Genomic DNA, 15683 nt, shown 5'->3' with positions numbered 1-15683 from the left:
TATGGCTGTTGGCAGGAGTTACTTCCTGTATCTGTCCCTGTGACAGCGGAGCTGGAGCAGTCTGTTGGAGAAGGAGGTCCGCTGTCTTTCCAGCTGCAGGTGGAGAGGATGGGTGGGGTTATCCATCATGGACAAGTAACTTTTAATTGAGCATGTGGCATCAGGCATCTGAATTATTAGAAAAAAAATTAGAAATATCAAGTCTTACTTGAATGAGTACACTACGCTGAGTACGGTAGTGCAAACCTCTGCATTTGGTTCAAAATATTTAGGATATACTTTTTGTATATACTGCTTGTATAAATAATGATACAACCTTCAGTTGTATTCATGTTTCCTTAGCCATGATCAAGCAATGTATTCATTCTGTTTTTAAAACAGCTTGAAGCCCTACTTCTTTTAAATGTAAGATTCCCTTATATCCTCTTTGACTTTATCTCAGAAAGCACACATTCTTGTTCCCCATCCATTTGTAATAATTGATGCAGGTGTAATTCCAAAATGTAGCTATTTGGGAATTGCCACTAACCCTATTCATTGTAAACATGAAAGTCAAATGTCCTAAACCAAAATAAACCATAATGTGAATTGTGTAATGTTAGATCCAAAAAAGGCTGATTAAAAACATTCCAGGGAAATATTTATTAAGACCTCAAAGCTCAAATATCAGTTGCAATATACAACTGATGACTGGGAGCAGAGGGGGAGGTTATTCCTCCTTCTGTGTGTTTACTAGATTGCTTGCATGGATTAAAGTGTTTTTATTGTCTGGGTTAAGCAAGTTAGTGAATTTAATTTCCTCTTTCTCTCCATGTGTTGTCTCCCATCTCTTACTTCTGTACTATCTTGTCTCGTTGCGCTCTTTGTTGTCCCTCATCTTTATACTTCTTACTTGTTCTATCTCCATACATCAATCCCTCTGTCTCTTTTCCCAGGCACCTACAGCCAATCAGCAGCCATTCAACTAAGGGGAGTCCCGAGTGGGGAAGACCGCCATGCAGAGGGGCCACTCCTCAACCAGCTTAGCGCTTCCACCCCAACAAATCACCCACGGACTCACGGGAAACTCATGGAACTGGAGCACCAACGAGGGCAACCCAATTCTGACCCTGGGACGAACCCAAACAAGAAAGGGGTTGAGGGTCCGGAGGGTGCTGATGTAATCAGGGTTTGGCCGGGTATCAGCAAGGTAGCAGGACAGGGCGGTGGGAGTGGGGTCCAAAGCTACTACAGGCCAACTCGTAGGGGTTCCCCAAGACCGAGCACCCACGATCACTTTGACATCAACGAGCACCTCCCCTGGATGATAGTGCTGCTGCTCCTGCTGGTGCTGGTGGTGATCGTGATCTGCAGTGTGAAGCGGAGCTCTCGTGTGCTGAAGAAGGGGCCGGTGCAGGACCCCAGCAGCATCATCGAGAAGGCAATCCAGAAGAAACCATCGGCGCCTCAATCGCAGGTCAAAGAGAAGTGGATCTACTACTCCAACGGACAGGGTAAGCCTTTGATTCCAACAAGAGTGGTTCTGATGGAAAATTGTTGGAGGCTACTTTGGAATATAAATAGGAGACAAGTTAAGAAAAATACAAAATGAAGTGTCTTGGACCTCCACTAGCATCCAGAACAGCTTCAGTGCTTCTTTACAAAGATTCTCGAAGTCTTTATACTTCTGTCTGTTCCTTCAGATTCACCCATGAGAACGTTTTATTTCCTAATAGAGTGGCGTGTTAAACCATGCTCATCCATTGTAGATGATTCTACGCTTTCCCATTCACTCATACAGTATAAGTATTCTTAGGAGACAGTGGGTAAGATAAAGATAATCAAAGACTTAATTTTATAGATGATTTAACGACTTTTTTGATATGATAGTTTCTTAAATTTGTAGTGATAAAAGCTACATTTTACATGTCTGAATGACAACCATCGTTATCACATCTCGACAAACATCCTGACAATCAGAATCAGAAATCATTTTTCCGTCTCATGCGGAGGAAATCTAACAGACAGTGTGGTGAAAGACCAAAAATAAAATATGTAAACTCACATAATGAAAAGAAGAAGCAAAATAAAATGACATGGCCATGCCTTCGATATACATTTTAGTTTCTTACATTATTTTCTAAATTACATTACATGTTACTTGTACTGACACTTTTATCCAAAGCGATTTCCATACTCAATACTGTGGGCAATCCCCACAGGAGCAATTTGGGGTGAAGTGTCTTGCCCAGAGACACAACGACATGCTGACTGCAGTGGGGTTTGAACCTGTGACCCCCTGATCCGAACACTAACGCACTACCCACTGCGCCACACGCCTCCCTAAATTACTTATAAACTCCATTAAAGATTCCAAGTTTGTGACAACGGCAATTTGCGTGTGACGTCATATACTGCAATACGCCCTCAGAGAAAATGTCTTATCAAAGCTCTGCCATGGTGTTTTTGTAATCTAACGACATGTGTTTCTACATGATATGCAGCCAGCATTGGGGGGTCATGAACTTGCGTACTGGATGTCCCAGTCTGGTTTGATGGCATAAAGTCAGCTCCTGAACCGTGTAGAACCATGTGATGATGTGATCTAATCAATTCTGCCCTGCAGCACATGGTGTGGAGGGCAGTGGTTATACAAGCAAGACCCGGACCCTGTTGTAACCACGTGCTGTCACTGTCCACCCCCAACACACACTCAGGTTGCACTCTCCTATTGGTGTCTCCTTCCCGTCTCATCCATCTTGTTTTTCCTTTTTGTTCTCAGGTGCATAACTTTGGATTTCGTCACTTCTATCCATCTTTCTTTGGCTGATTTTCTGTCAGTTTTTTCATTCTTTCTCTAACTTTCCTATCTCCTGTGAATACATCATCCTTTATTTGCCTTTATTTGGCTTTATAGTATCTCCAGTTTCCTCTTCCCCCTTTCCCACATGGTTCCCATGCTTGCATGAAATCCTTTAAAACACCACATTAAAATGGAAGTGTTTTTGAAATGTGCTTGGATTTTGAATAAAGTGTGCTTAAAAACTGGGGACATATTTAAAAACATGATACATTTTGTTGTGTTTCTTTAATTTCCCACCCATACAGTATATAGAATGTTGTCAGAAATCATAATTTGGGTCCTTTATAGCCCATTCATATCTAATATTACAAGTTCTATATTGAGTACTTGTATATACTATATACAAATATGTAATTTGCTGGAAAAGCTTGAAAATCCTCCTTGAAATACTTGGAAAGTATTTGAATTTGACTTTTGAAAAGGTGGGGTACCTTGTTTCTAGTGCTCTCCTCATTTCATTTCCTTAGTCTTGTTTAAATATGAGATTTCACTGTATGTATGTGTGTGTGTGTGTGTGTGTGTGTGTGTGTGTGTGTGTGTGTGTGTGTGTGTGTGTGTGTGTGTGTGTGTGTGTGTGTGTGTGTGTGTGTGTGTGTGTGTGTGTGTGTGTGTGTGTGTGTGTGTGTGTGTGTGTGTGTGTGTGTGTGTGTGTGTGTGTGTGTGTGTGTGTGTGTGTGTGCTGTGATAAAGCCGAGCCACCCGCAACACTCTCTCTGCTCCCTCAGTGCCTTACCACAGAGAACTGGAGTAATCTGGTTTCAGCTGCATCAGCGTTGTTTTTTGGTTGGCAAGGAACATTAGTGGGTCAATCTGGTCTCTTACAGGGCGACAAAGAGTTATATAGGCAGAAGGAAATGGGGAGAGTGATGGTGCAGCAGTGGTGTGTGTGTGTGTGTGTGTGTGTGTGTGTGTGTGTGTGTGTGTGTGTGTGTGTGTGTGTGTGTGTGTGTGTGTGTGTGTGTGTGTGTGTGTGTGTGTGTGTGTGTGTGTGTGTGTGTGTGTGTGTGTGTGTCTGTAAATGTAAATGTTGTATCTGACCGTTGTTGGCTAACCACCCTGGGGTTTCCCTGCCGTTACCTAGCAGCCCTTGTTAGAACAGATAATGTAGATCATGGGTCTTTAACATAAGGTCCTTGCCTTTTTAGGGGTCTTCAGAGTTACTGCAGAGGGGCCAGCAAAGTATTGCTTTTTAAAAAAAATATGTTTTAAAATACAATCAATCCAACATATTAGCAATGATAAATCAACTTTTCGTAAAACCAACCCATTTATTTCCCACAGTGATGACAGTCTTATGTTACCCATGAATCCCCGTACAACCAAGTGAGCTAGCTAACCTATGCTAAATCGCCATAACGGCTAACTAATTAGCTATGACATAGTTTTATTATTTAAATAGCTTATTATTGTACGCAATAAGGTATTGATAAATGGAACGAGCTCCCCCTCTATTTAAAAATAGACAAGTAACTTTCAAGGAATTTATTTGACATCATAAAAGATAAATCAGAATCAGAACTGGTTTGTTGCTTGGTAAGTTTACACATACAATGATTTTACTTTGGTTTATAATGAAAGAATAAACAGTCAGAGAAATTAAAATTGAAAGCTAGAGGATGGTGAATGGCAAAAAAAGTCTGACATTATACGATTTAAAATAAAAACAAATAAATAAAAAGATAAAACAATTGCATGTAATTTACGTTAGAATAAATAGAATGGTTTTGAATAATATATGAGAGTAAAATCTACGTCACTTTAAAGCCCCGCCCACTTTTGGGGAAACCAACGCTGTAATTTCAACGGCGATCAAGCCTGAAGCCACAGAGATCTTCTATTTCTGTCCTTTTTTCTTAGAGGAAGTATAGAAACACGTCATTCTGGATTTGTTTTAATGTTTGAGGTGCAATAAATGACACAGCAGCTTTTTGGCATGTTAAAACTATTATTTTCTGCCTCGCTCATGAGAGTAACAGCTGGCGAAATTACAGCCTCGCCTACTGATTTCAAATGTGTGCTCTAAAATGATATTTATAAATGACTATTATCATTATCATAAGACAATAAATGGCAAAGATATGTAGAAAATAAACGTATTTGAGATACGTTCATAACAAACGTAACGCGGGAGAAAATACGTTTCTATCTAAACGTAATTGAGAATGCAATTTAGTTCTGTGGGAACGTAATTTTTAGGGGACAGGGTTGGTGGTGAAGCCTTTAATGCATTCAAAGACAGATTAAAACAAGTGTATGTGTGTGTTTTGTGTGCATATGTTTTCTCCAGATTGGATGAACAATTATGTGCACATATGAATGTATTTACATGGAGATGTATGTATGCACATCAAACCCAAATAGCCCTTTACACCACTGTTTACTCTCTACAACATAAAACAAAACAGCTTCTTAATCCTTCCAAGGTGCATGGCTGGCTCCCCTTCAAGGTTGTAATGCCCTTTACTAGAGCAGTTAAAACATTCAGGCAATAAAGGAAAAAAATAAGGGAAACGTCAAAGCACAGATCACACACATACAGTACTTGGCATTTGCTCAAAGCCGGTCAGGAAGCAGTGAAAACTGCTACTCCTCCACAGCAGGCCTGCGTGGAGCTTTCCAGGGCCACGGGCCAGATTTTTATTGCACAGGATCTGAATAGCCTATTTGTTTATCTGAAACATGGGTGCAGCAGTCAAATTAAGTAAAAGGGAATCACAAACATTTTGTAAAGGGTGAGCTTAAGGCTACATTAAACTGAGCTGGCAGTTATACCATATTGCCCTGAATGTTTGCCCTCTATACAAACAAATGCTTTTTTTCTCTTCAGTGTATATTATGTGGCTGTTTCTTGATACAATAGACAACCCTGCAATTGTGCCTGGTTGCATTGCCAGGTGTGCAAAGGTGAGCAGGTAGGCATGATATGACCTGATTCAAGCAATTTAACAATTTATTTTTCAACAACCCAAGTATGATACTACAAAAACCTTCTCAGAGACACATTTATTCATTGTGTCTGGACTACAAAAACGCACAAAAACACATCATTGTTGGAGAGGGATTGAGGAGGCAACAGAGTTGTGCGATGATGACTTAATTTTTAGGCTGACCTGGAATGTTGTCATCGCAAGGGCTCCCAGGACAAAGAGAGTTGGGATTTTCCCATTGAATTTTGGTAATTTGCAGAAAATAAGCTTTGTTTTAACATGTTTGTCATTTTTTAAGCTTTAATGCAATCGCAAGCTACTGACATATTTCATGTTGTAGAAAATGTGAAAATCTCTTTGTTACTTTTGTGTTGAACACAGATCTTATATCAGGCCTCCAACTATAAACGAGTTAAAAAACCATTCACTTCATGACGAGGAAACCGGAAGTAGTAAAATGCTAACTAATTTCTGGGTTTTACTCACTCATTGCTACTCCACTCTTTAAGATGCACCGATTGGAAGTTACCACCACAAGGTTTTCCCACTTCCTCTGAAGTGGCTACTCAGAACAGATTTGCCCACCTGTATTGAACTATTTGCTGATTGTTTTACATGTTTCAGTCTCTGGTCAAAACCCATCAGTGAACTTTAAATTGCCAAACATTTTCTGTCAAATATACTTTTGTAGGTTGGCAATACCATAGCAAGCAGGAACTGACCCATAATGGTGTGTTCAGGAGCAATTGGAAATGTGATATTTTAAAATGAACTGCCAATTGGTATTGTATTTACTAAGTAAAGGCCACTAAGTAAAGGTAGACATGGTTCAAATATTTCCAATTTTCAAAAAGCAGCTTGTTGACAGCTCAATTAAATAATAGATATCAGAATATCAGATCACCTTTGAATTCGGTCTTAATGAAACAAGGTTAACAAACTGCAATTAAATAAATGATATCCTTTATAAAGTTTTAAAATGTCTCCAAGTCAGTCAGTCTTAAAGTTAGAAAATAAATCCCAACAAATCAGTATAGTGTAGGCAGCGTTCTGAACAGAAACATTGTAATGGTCCTTTAAGAGAACTTCAAATAGAGGCAGGTTGTTTGGTGTGGTCACCAGGCATATTATTTACAAAATATATTTACAAAGTCAGACGCAGATTGTAGAGGAAAACATGAAGGAAAACAACATTCTACCTGCCCACCATCCTCCCTCGTTAAACATCTACACTGTTAATAATGCCAAGTCCCACATCCAAGCCCAGCGGGGAGCCATGTGTTAGAACTGTGCAGTACCAGGGTGGGCCGAGGTAGTTCTCACTTCTGCCTGGGTTTGATTGTGAAGAGCAGAGTTTGGGGGGGCTGTTGCTTGGTTGGAAGTATACTGCGCTTGTTGTGCTCCCACACATTTCATCAATTTAATGTTGTGTGTTCAGAATTTGGAATGAACGGGCTACGTGATGTGATAAACGGAATGGTGTTTATTAAGACGCTGATGCACACAGCACCCTGCTTGACATCATATTGCACATAATAACAGTGTGCTGATGTTGCACCATTTGTTGGAAACATATGTTTCAGATCAGCAGTGTGTCAGACATTTAAGATTATGATATAGTCATCAGCAATTCATGTTTCATCTCTGTTCCCACAATTTTCATTTATTTCTTCACATTTCTATTCATATAATGTATTGGACAGTTATGCTACATCACCCATAATCCACAGCTGTAGCTATAAAGGAAAGATCAACCCAGAGCAGTGAAATCAGATGCCATGCACAATCTCCCATAAATAATTTGCTTCGAATCTTCTGTCACCTGGACACACCGCGGCAAATGTGTTTCTATGCAACAAAAGTCAAGTACGGGCAACAAACCAAAGCTCCACTTGTGTAATGTTGGCGTCCATTGTATCCTAGATCGGCTTTAGCCTTTAAGAAAGAGACGAAGTTTGGGTAATAACCAAAAAAAGAGTAGTCAAATGTCTGCTACTTCCTGTTAAATGGAGCCACTCTAGGTGGTGTCTGCTTTAGGATGCCTTCTCGGCAGCACCTTTCAAAGATGTTTCTTGCACGTCCAACAAGTAAAGCCAAACAACAACATGCTGGATGGATTACATATATAATCTGTCCTGGGAACACATTATTCATAAAATTATGGAAGCTGTGGCTAGGGTTAGGGTTAGGATCCTAAGAAGAAGTATGGCTAGGTAATCTAACTTAGCCTTCTGCTAACGAATACTAGACTTCGATAAGCAGAAGTAGGCAGATCAGGTCATTCCTACAGAGATGTGAAGAAACAACAACCACAGGCTATGCTGCATTTCTGGACCTGTCTAAGAACTGGGACCCTGCTCATGGTACAACATTATAGGAAGTTGCCGGGATAAGCGGCCCTCATCCGCAACACACCAGACCCTTCTTTAAACATGAAACCCTTCTTCTTTATGGCATGGCTTTAGGGCTGGTTGGTAAAGCTTGTTGGTCCACCACTCTTTCTCAAACTGAAATATCTTCAAATATCTATTTGACAGATTGGCAAAACCTTTGGTACCTTTTTCAGCAGTTCTACCATGGTATTTCGAATTGTTTTTGTCCGGTACATTGGTCAGGCACTTGGTGAGTGAACGTTTAGCACTCTTACATCAAAGGACCAAAAACTTTGGATAGTTACTTTGCAACAGAAGTAACGAAAAACACTGCTTTCCTCTGTTACCTCTCTTTAGTTTTACTGGGCTGAAGGAAAAGTAATTAGTGAAACAACAGGAGTCATTATCACCTACACTGCCAAATAAGATGAGTCATTCCACCTCTCTAGAAAAGGAGATGACACTTTAGTCTTAATTTCTAAAGCAACACATTTTTGACAAAAACAGTGTCTCATTTGTGCTGTAATATCTTTAATAATGACACCCGTGTGAAGTGATGCAGCATTGGGATAACTCGTATTGTCCCCACCAGGCAGTTGTATCATGCTTTATAAAGACAGTTTGACAAAACATGTCAGTTTGGATAAATTCGAGCAACTAGTGGCAAGTAGCTGCTGTTGGACATATCAGTACACACACTCTAATAATACACTCCATGCAAACACATCTGCAGGCTGACATACTGAGTCATCACTGGACTGATATAGGTCATTTAAGGCTCCGTTTACACGGAGAGGAAACGGAGAACGAACCGAATTCAATATCAAAAAAGTATTCCGTCCACACAGTATCGGCTCAAGAAACGTGTCCGTCCACACAAGACCGCTCGACCCGCTGTAGTACATATGCCGGGCCTGTAAGTGGCACTGTACTTCCGCCACAAAATACACCAAAATCAGCGAAGAAGGCCCCCATAGCATGGTTGCCTGGTTGCCTGGTTGCCCTTCTGTTTATTCTCCGCGGTGGATTTAGCAACATGTAGTTCATGTAATTCTCCATGTCCACTTGTTGCTAGAGGAGGAGCTGTATATTTTGCACTAACATCTGTAGCATGGTCACTAAACGTAGCTACTGACAACAGTGAGCAGCAGAGCCGGGGAGAGACTTTTTAAGCCAAGTTAGGACACTTTTAGGTAGTTTTTAAAGGGTCGGTTTAGGATTTGGGCTTCTATTTTGGGTTATTTAGTTCTAGCATGAGTGGTAAGGTTAGTTAAGCTTGGGTTGAGGGTTAAAATTAGGTTGGTAAAGGAGAATTTAAAAGGAAGTGTGGCATGTCAGGGTGTCTGTGTAAGCATGTCGGTAGGCTTCACATATCTATTTATACTTGTCTCCCGACTTGTATGTGCTTGCAATTCTCTGTGTGTATGTACAGTATGTATGTTCATGTGAATATATATGTGTTGAATGACTACCACTGGCTTTCATCCATTTGTTTTATCTGAATCATCCTGGATTTAAACATTCAGTATGTTTACTACAGACAACATTCATAATGGATATACCTATACTTCTGAAAAGTTATGACATTCATTCGGTGATGATGACTTTGAAGTGTTTGCACCATGTAGAACATAAGCCTTCAATGTTTAAAATATGGTTTACTGCATTGGTCTTCAACAGGGGATTTGTGAAGTTTACATAATCACAACAATTAAGATTCAGCTAATTAGGCCAACAAACAAATGGTAATGGTTAAGGGTTGGAATGCATTGGACAGTATTAAAAGGCACATTTTCCCCTTTATAAAGTTATACAACAATTGTATGTAGTGTCACATAGAAAGGCTGTTGCAATAAACTGCATTCCACTAGATTTGGTTTTCTTTTTACATCTGGCTTTTTTATTCTGATTGTCTTCCTTTCCTCTGCTGAGTTTCAAATTGTAAAAATAGGTGGGGGCCAGATTCAAAGTGACATAGCATGGAATGTCCGTGCATGAGCATCCTTTATCAAGTATAATAAATACTGTTTAGTCCTTTATTGGGCGGCGGTAACTCAGCCTGAGGGGACTTTAAGTCGGTCTAAGTGCTGTTTGGACCAAAAAATATGGAGTGTGGACTGGTAGCTGGAGGTGTCAGCTCTCACTGCTGAGGTGCCGTTGATCAAGGAACCAAACCTTCAACAAGGGAAGAACTGAATTTTCCCTCGGGGATTTATAAAGGTGATCGTAATCTTATCTCCAAAATGTATAACAAGCCTATAATCATTACAGCAGTTCCACATGGATACATGGATACTCGATGTGTGTATCCTGTTAAACCTGTACATTTACATGCAAGGTTAGGATTGGGCTCAATAACAGCTCTGCTAATGCATACACATGCATATTGACATTGCCTTTGCTTCACAGAACGGCTGAGGTACTTTATTTTTGCTTGACCAACCGATGAGTCAGCATTTATATTTCCAGCCAAGTTATTGTCAAGTCACGTAACAGTCAGTGAGGAAGTGGAGCAGAGAGTGTCTGAACAGGCAGCATCTGAGGGGAGAGATGCTCACCAAATATCAGCATTCTGTTCATGTCTAAAGATAAACGCCAATGGTGATGTGTGTGTGTCACGAGAGGGATTATGAATGTGAAGTGTGAAGGTAATTGAGATGCACACATTCACTGGGGCACAATGAGAGGAGGGATAATAGAACAATAATTTCTAGCCATTCTGTACAATGTGCACAGCTGTGACTAGGTTGCCAAAACCAATCTAGCGTCTCTAAAACACACAGCTCTTCCTAAACTTAGATATCACCAGTTTCTGTTATCAATTTCCTGGATAAACACTATCTGATGCATGTTTTTCTCTGATATATTAGACTTCTTAGTTAATAAATGTGGTTCCGAGTAACCTAAAAATATGCATGAAGTAAGTACCACTAAGGGTAGGGATTCTACTGTGAAATGTTATATAGGTTTATGTGTATGTAAATGGTATGGTAACGCCTCCATTGTACTCCTTTGTTTACTTCTGTAACATAGTGACACCACTATGTAACACTCACACTTCAACTGGCTAGCACTCCAACTCATTGTACTTGATAGGCTAAAGGGCAGGACATCTCTAAGCCGTTGACCAATCACAACAGAGCCGGCCAGCTAACCGATCAGAGCAGACTGGGCTCTGGTTTCAGACAGAGGGTGAAAAGAGGTGCTGCAGCACAAGCAGTATGATAACAAATAAAGAGCCTTTTGAACATTAAAGCATGGAGACATGTCCCAGTAGAGGCAGAACATACAAATATGAACCTGAAAAGGACTACAATAGAATGAATTAGAAAACTCAAAATAACTCAACAGCTGGAACGTCTTTCGGTCAACCTAGATTTCACTTTAATTATGTTTAGTTAAATATGAGAATAAACCCAACCAAACGTTCAAGATGCGAGTGCACCGGTTGAAAGAGTGCACATCGGCTACAGTTTGGGTTGAACCGGGTTGAACTCGCGATGCATCGATTGCGTAGCGTCTTTGCATCGGTAAAAAAACGATTCATTCACATAAAATCCCCTCATCTTGTCAACGCTCAGCAGAGACGATCTTTGATATTTGCTTCGCCACTACGGAGGCCGAGAGTCTCAGTTATCAACACACACGGAAGTTGAGGAGAAAGAGAAACACAGCGCACCGAAAAATACCTACAAATCAAACGTTTGGCAACACTTCGGATTGTTCAAGAAAGACGGTGTAAAAGTCCTTTATGCTATATAGTTGACCGCAGGTCATGGAGAGTAATAAGGTATCCGTAGACCTTTGTATGAGGTATCTTTATTACTTAACAGGTCTACAGCTATGATACATAGATCCGTCCTAGATGCGGACTTGCATACACACAGTATCACTCCGCAGCCGCACCCCATCAGTAACGTTGGTATGTGTGCACGGCACTATTTACTACAGACGGTCAACTTGAAAAATCACTCGCAAATTGTTAACGATGCCGAGCCGCTTTAAAGTACACAAGTAGTTCGAGGAACTTAGCGACGCACATAAAGAGGCGACGTTGGGTCTGCGGCTGAAAAGAGAAACCTGAAAGTTAGACATATGAGTTAAATCACTCAGTGAGGTGTTCTGTCAGAGAGAGTGGTGTTTAGTTTACAGCAGCCTGTGGCCAATAATAATTTAAATGTCTTCCTTACTGTAAGCAGTTATGAAATAGCTGTTTGTGAAAGGTTATTTGTATTCTTTATTGTTCATATAGAAACCACTGCTTTCTGCTCACTGGTGAGTTAGCCTCTGAGTGTTCAGCACATCAGGCTGGCAGCTGTATGGGCATTGCTCTATGGTAGCTGTTATTTGCACATTGCTAATCATGAGCAATGCATCCTTACATTGTTTAACTGTGAGGTGTTATACAATTGTAATGTACTCTGGAGAGCTTTTAAAAGTAAAAAAATAAACGGCATGATGGGATGTGCAGTACCAAATATTTAAAGCACTTTTTTGTTAATGTATGATTTGCTGCATATCAGGAATAAAACAAAAATCCTCTGTCGTACCATATTGAAGTATCATTATTTTTGCATCGTGTTGAATCGTATTGTATCGCCCCGAATCGCATAATGCTGAATCAAATCGTATCGAACTGTATCGCAACAGCGGTGAATCGTATCGTATCGCATCGCCTGGTGTTTCAAATGTATCGTTAATGTATCGTATCGTGGCAACGTATCGAGATGCGCATCGCATCGGCCTCAGTGATGGAGATGCACATCCCTACTAGATAGATATCCAATGTCCTCAGATTTCTATCCATCATGAAAAAATGATTAAAGAGTCATTTGAACTCTCCTCAGTGTTTGTATTTCTTCACTTCAGAAGTATGAGCACCAGATAAATAACAAGTGTTGACAGCTCCAATATGTATTTTAACCGCTCATGTTCTGCACCTTATGTACACAACACAACACTTCTGAGTCCATGTCACCTTTGTTTACAGGACCTGGTTTTCCTTTAAAGACAGTGGTGTGAACATAAAATAACCAAATATAAAATGTTGTAAAACTTGCTTGCGTGCTTGATTGATCCATGCTTACGTGCTTAGTGGAATCAGAAAATCATTTTGAGATCTGATCCCTTTCTAACAGAAGCAGCATCGGCTCAGCACCTATTTGTCTTCTTTGGAACATTAACGAGAGCAGTTACAACTTGTGTGTCTACATACTGTAAAAGGAGATTGCCCCCACTGATCCAGGGAGATTCAACATGAATGACATGTTGCTTATTGCATCCTCCTGTGTTTGTATACAAGTGGTTGTTGGGGGATCTGTTTTCCTAAGTAGAATCTTTGAGCTGAGTTCCACTGGCCTTAGATCAACAACAGACGAGGCAAGCAATATGTAGTCATTTCTATCAAGGATGGACTTCTGGATGGACTTCTCCAGCGGTTGACATGTTCTTCCTGAATTTCCACTGCATGGTATGGCTCATCTTGACACATCCCTTTTGGTACCGAATATTTGTCTTGGTTTTGTTTTCCACTGCAGATCGTTACCCTTAATGCAGTCAGGATTCTTACCTGATCCTTTCAGTGACGCCAAATGACACTGCATTGACATCATGGTGGGGGTGAAACAGCGTTTGATCGATTTGCAGGGCTTGCAGCTTGGTTCAGAGTGGTTTCCTTACCAGCAAGTGAAGTTTACTTTTAGGACGCTTCGGTAGTTCAGGAGTTGAAATTCCTTTGTTTTTGAGGGAATACCTGGGCTTGTTTTAAAGCCCCTAAGGGATATAGTTATTTCTCATCTCACACATTCCTATTCCAGCGTAATGTAGTGGTACCATTATCTTTTTAGTTCACCATTAGAAGTAAGATTTTCTAATAAGCAGTAAATGCAAAGTACAACTGAGTCCAATGAAAATTCGATGTACAGTTCAGTTCATCCTGAGGGGATCGTGAATGTCTGAATTTAATTGAATGGTCAATCCATCCTATACTTTTGAAAACATTTCACATACTCTGAATCTCTTTAGTAGTACTCTCAAGCTTATAAAAGCTCCTTTACATTATATAACTGTGTTTACAAGCAAGTACTTCTTCACCTGGAAACTTGACCTTGACATTGATAGCAAGAAAACAATGATCTTTTGTGTGGGGAAAAGCACGAGGTCTCCGTTATTGAGATAAAAAGGAATTGTTTTCAATTGGATCTTAACCAGCCTAACTTCTGGTCTACACTCTTTAATTGAGAGGAAATCCAGCATCATCTGTCTTGTTTTCTTTGCTTTTTAATTTTTTTTTTACAGAGGTGGGAAGTAGTGGAGTGCAAATACTTTGTTACTGTACTTAAATGCATTTTCTGGTATCAGTACTTTACTCCACTAACTTTTTACTTTTACTTCTTACATTTTGAACCCAAATACCTGTACTTTCTACTTCTTACATTTTCCAAACTGGTTTCTTTAGTTTGAATGTGTGTATGGTGGCGTGATCATTATTATTTAGAGTCATTGCGTGCCTGATTGATTTGAACACGATCCGTGTATCCATAATTTCCTGAGGCCTGTACTACGAAGCTGGTTCAACCTAACCTGGATATGTTTGAGTTAGCCGGTTGGCCTAATCCAAAACATATGCGCTCTCGCTAAGTGGCCATGACCCAGGTTATCAAGTGGATCGCTCAAGCCAGCCGTGTCCTATCTAGTTAGGTGCGCGTTCACATGAAAGGGGTGGTATTTGGAGCATTCGACCAATCACAAACATGGAGAAGCGTACTGACAGCGCAGCATCATACTTCCTGAATGAAAAGTAAATTTTAATATTAGTCAAATATGAAGAAGTTAAACTTTAAACATCCATGACTTAAACACTTTATCCAGGATAAAAGCCACATAGCTGCACCTGCAAGTTGAATACAGCTGGTAACAGAAAAGTGTTTGAATGCGTACATTAACAGGTTTATGATATGCCCCGTCTAAGACACGAGTGGATCTGACTTTAATTACATTTGACTCGAGTGTTTTGTGAACTTAATGTGTTGCTTAAAATAATACTTCTGCAAACAGTATGTTACATGTTACTTGTTAGACGCTTTTATCCAAAACGACTTACATACTCAATACTGTGGGCAATCCCCACAGGAGCAATTTGGGGTGAAGTGTCTTGCCCAGGGACACAACGACATGCTGACTGCAGTGGGGTTTGAACCTGTGACCCCCTGATCCAAACACCAGAGCACTAACCCAGTGCGCCACACACCTCCCATATGTATGTATGTGACACTGTGAGTGTTGCACGGCCAGATACGGCTCAAGAAGCTGACTCAGATTAAGAAATATATGATATATTATAATGTGATATGAATAGGGTTGCAAAATTCCGGGAATTTTCAAAGATGGAAACTTTCCACGGGAATAAACGGGAATTTATGGGAATAAACTGGGAATTTTCAAAATTAAAGGTTGGCTCTTCATAGGGAACTTAAATTTAGTTGGGGAAAGTATATTTTAGCATAATCTTGGCAAAGACAAAGAGATGCCATTCAAGTACAC

At 40.2% G+C, this 15683-nt stretch overlaps 1 protein-coding gene across 1 annotated transcript in view; it reads left to right on the top strand.

Annotated features, from left to right (window-relative positions):
- tnfrsf21 (tumor necrosis factor receptor superfamily, member 21) overlaps positions 1 to 15683 on the top strand; it is a 111740-nt gene that overhangs the window by 37060 nt on the left and 58997 nt on the right. The window contains exon 3 of the mRNA XM_079643716.1: positions 936 to 1493. Coding sequence (XP_079499842.1) covers positions 936 to 1493 — 558 coding nt within the window. The remainder of the gene's footprint in view (positions 1 to 935; positions 1494 to 15683) is intronic.

Source organism: Notothenia rossii (genome assembly GCF_949606895.1).
Source record: "Notothenia rossii genome assembly, chromosome: 8".
Lineage (NCBI taxonomy): Eukaryota > Metazoa > Chordata > Actinopteri > Perciformes > Nototheniidae > Notothenia > Notothenia rossii.
The sequence above is the reverse complement of the archived record's forward strand: the minus strand, read 5'-3'. Positions and strand labels throughout refer to the sequence as shown.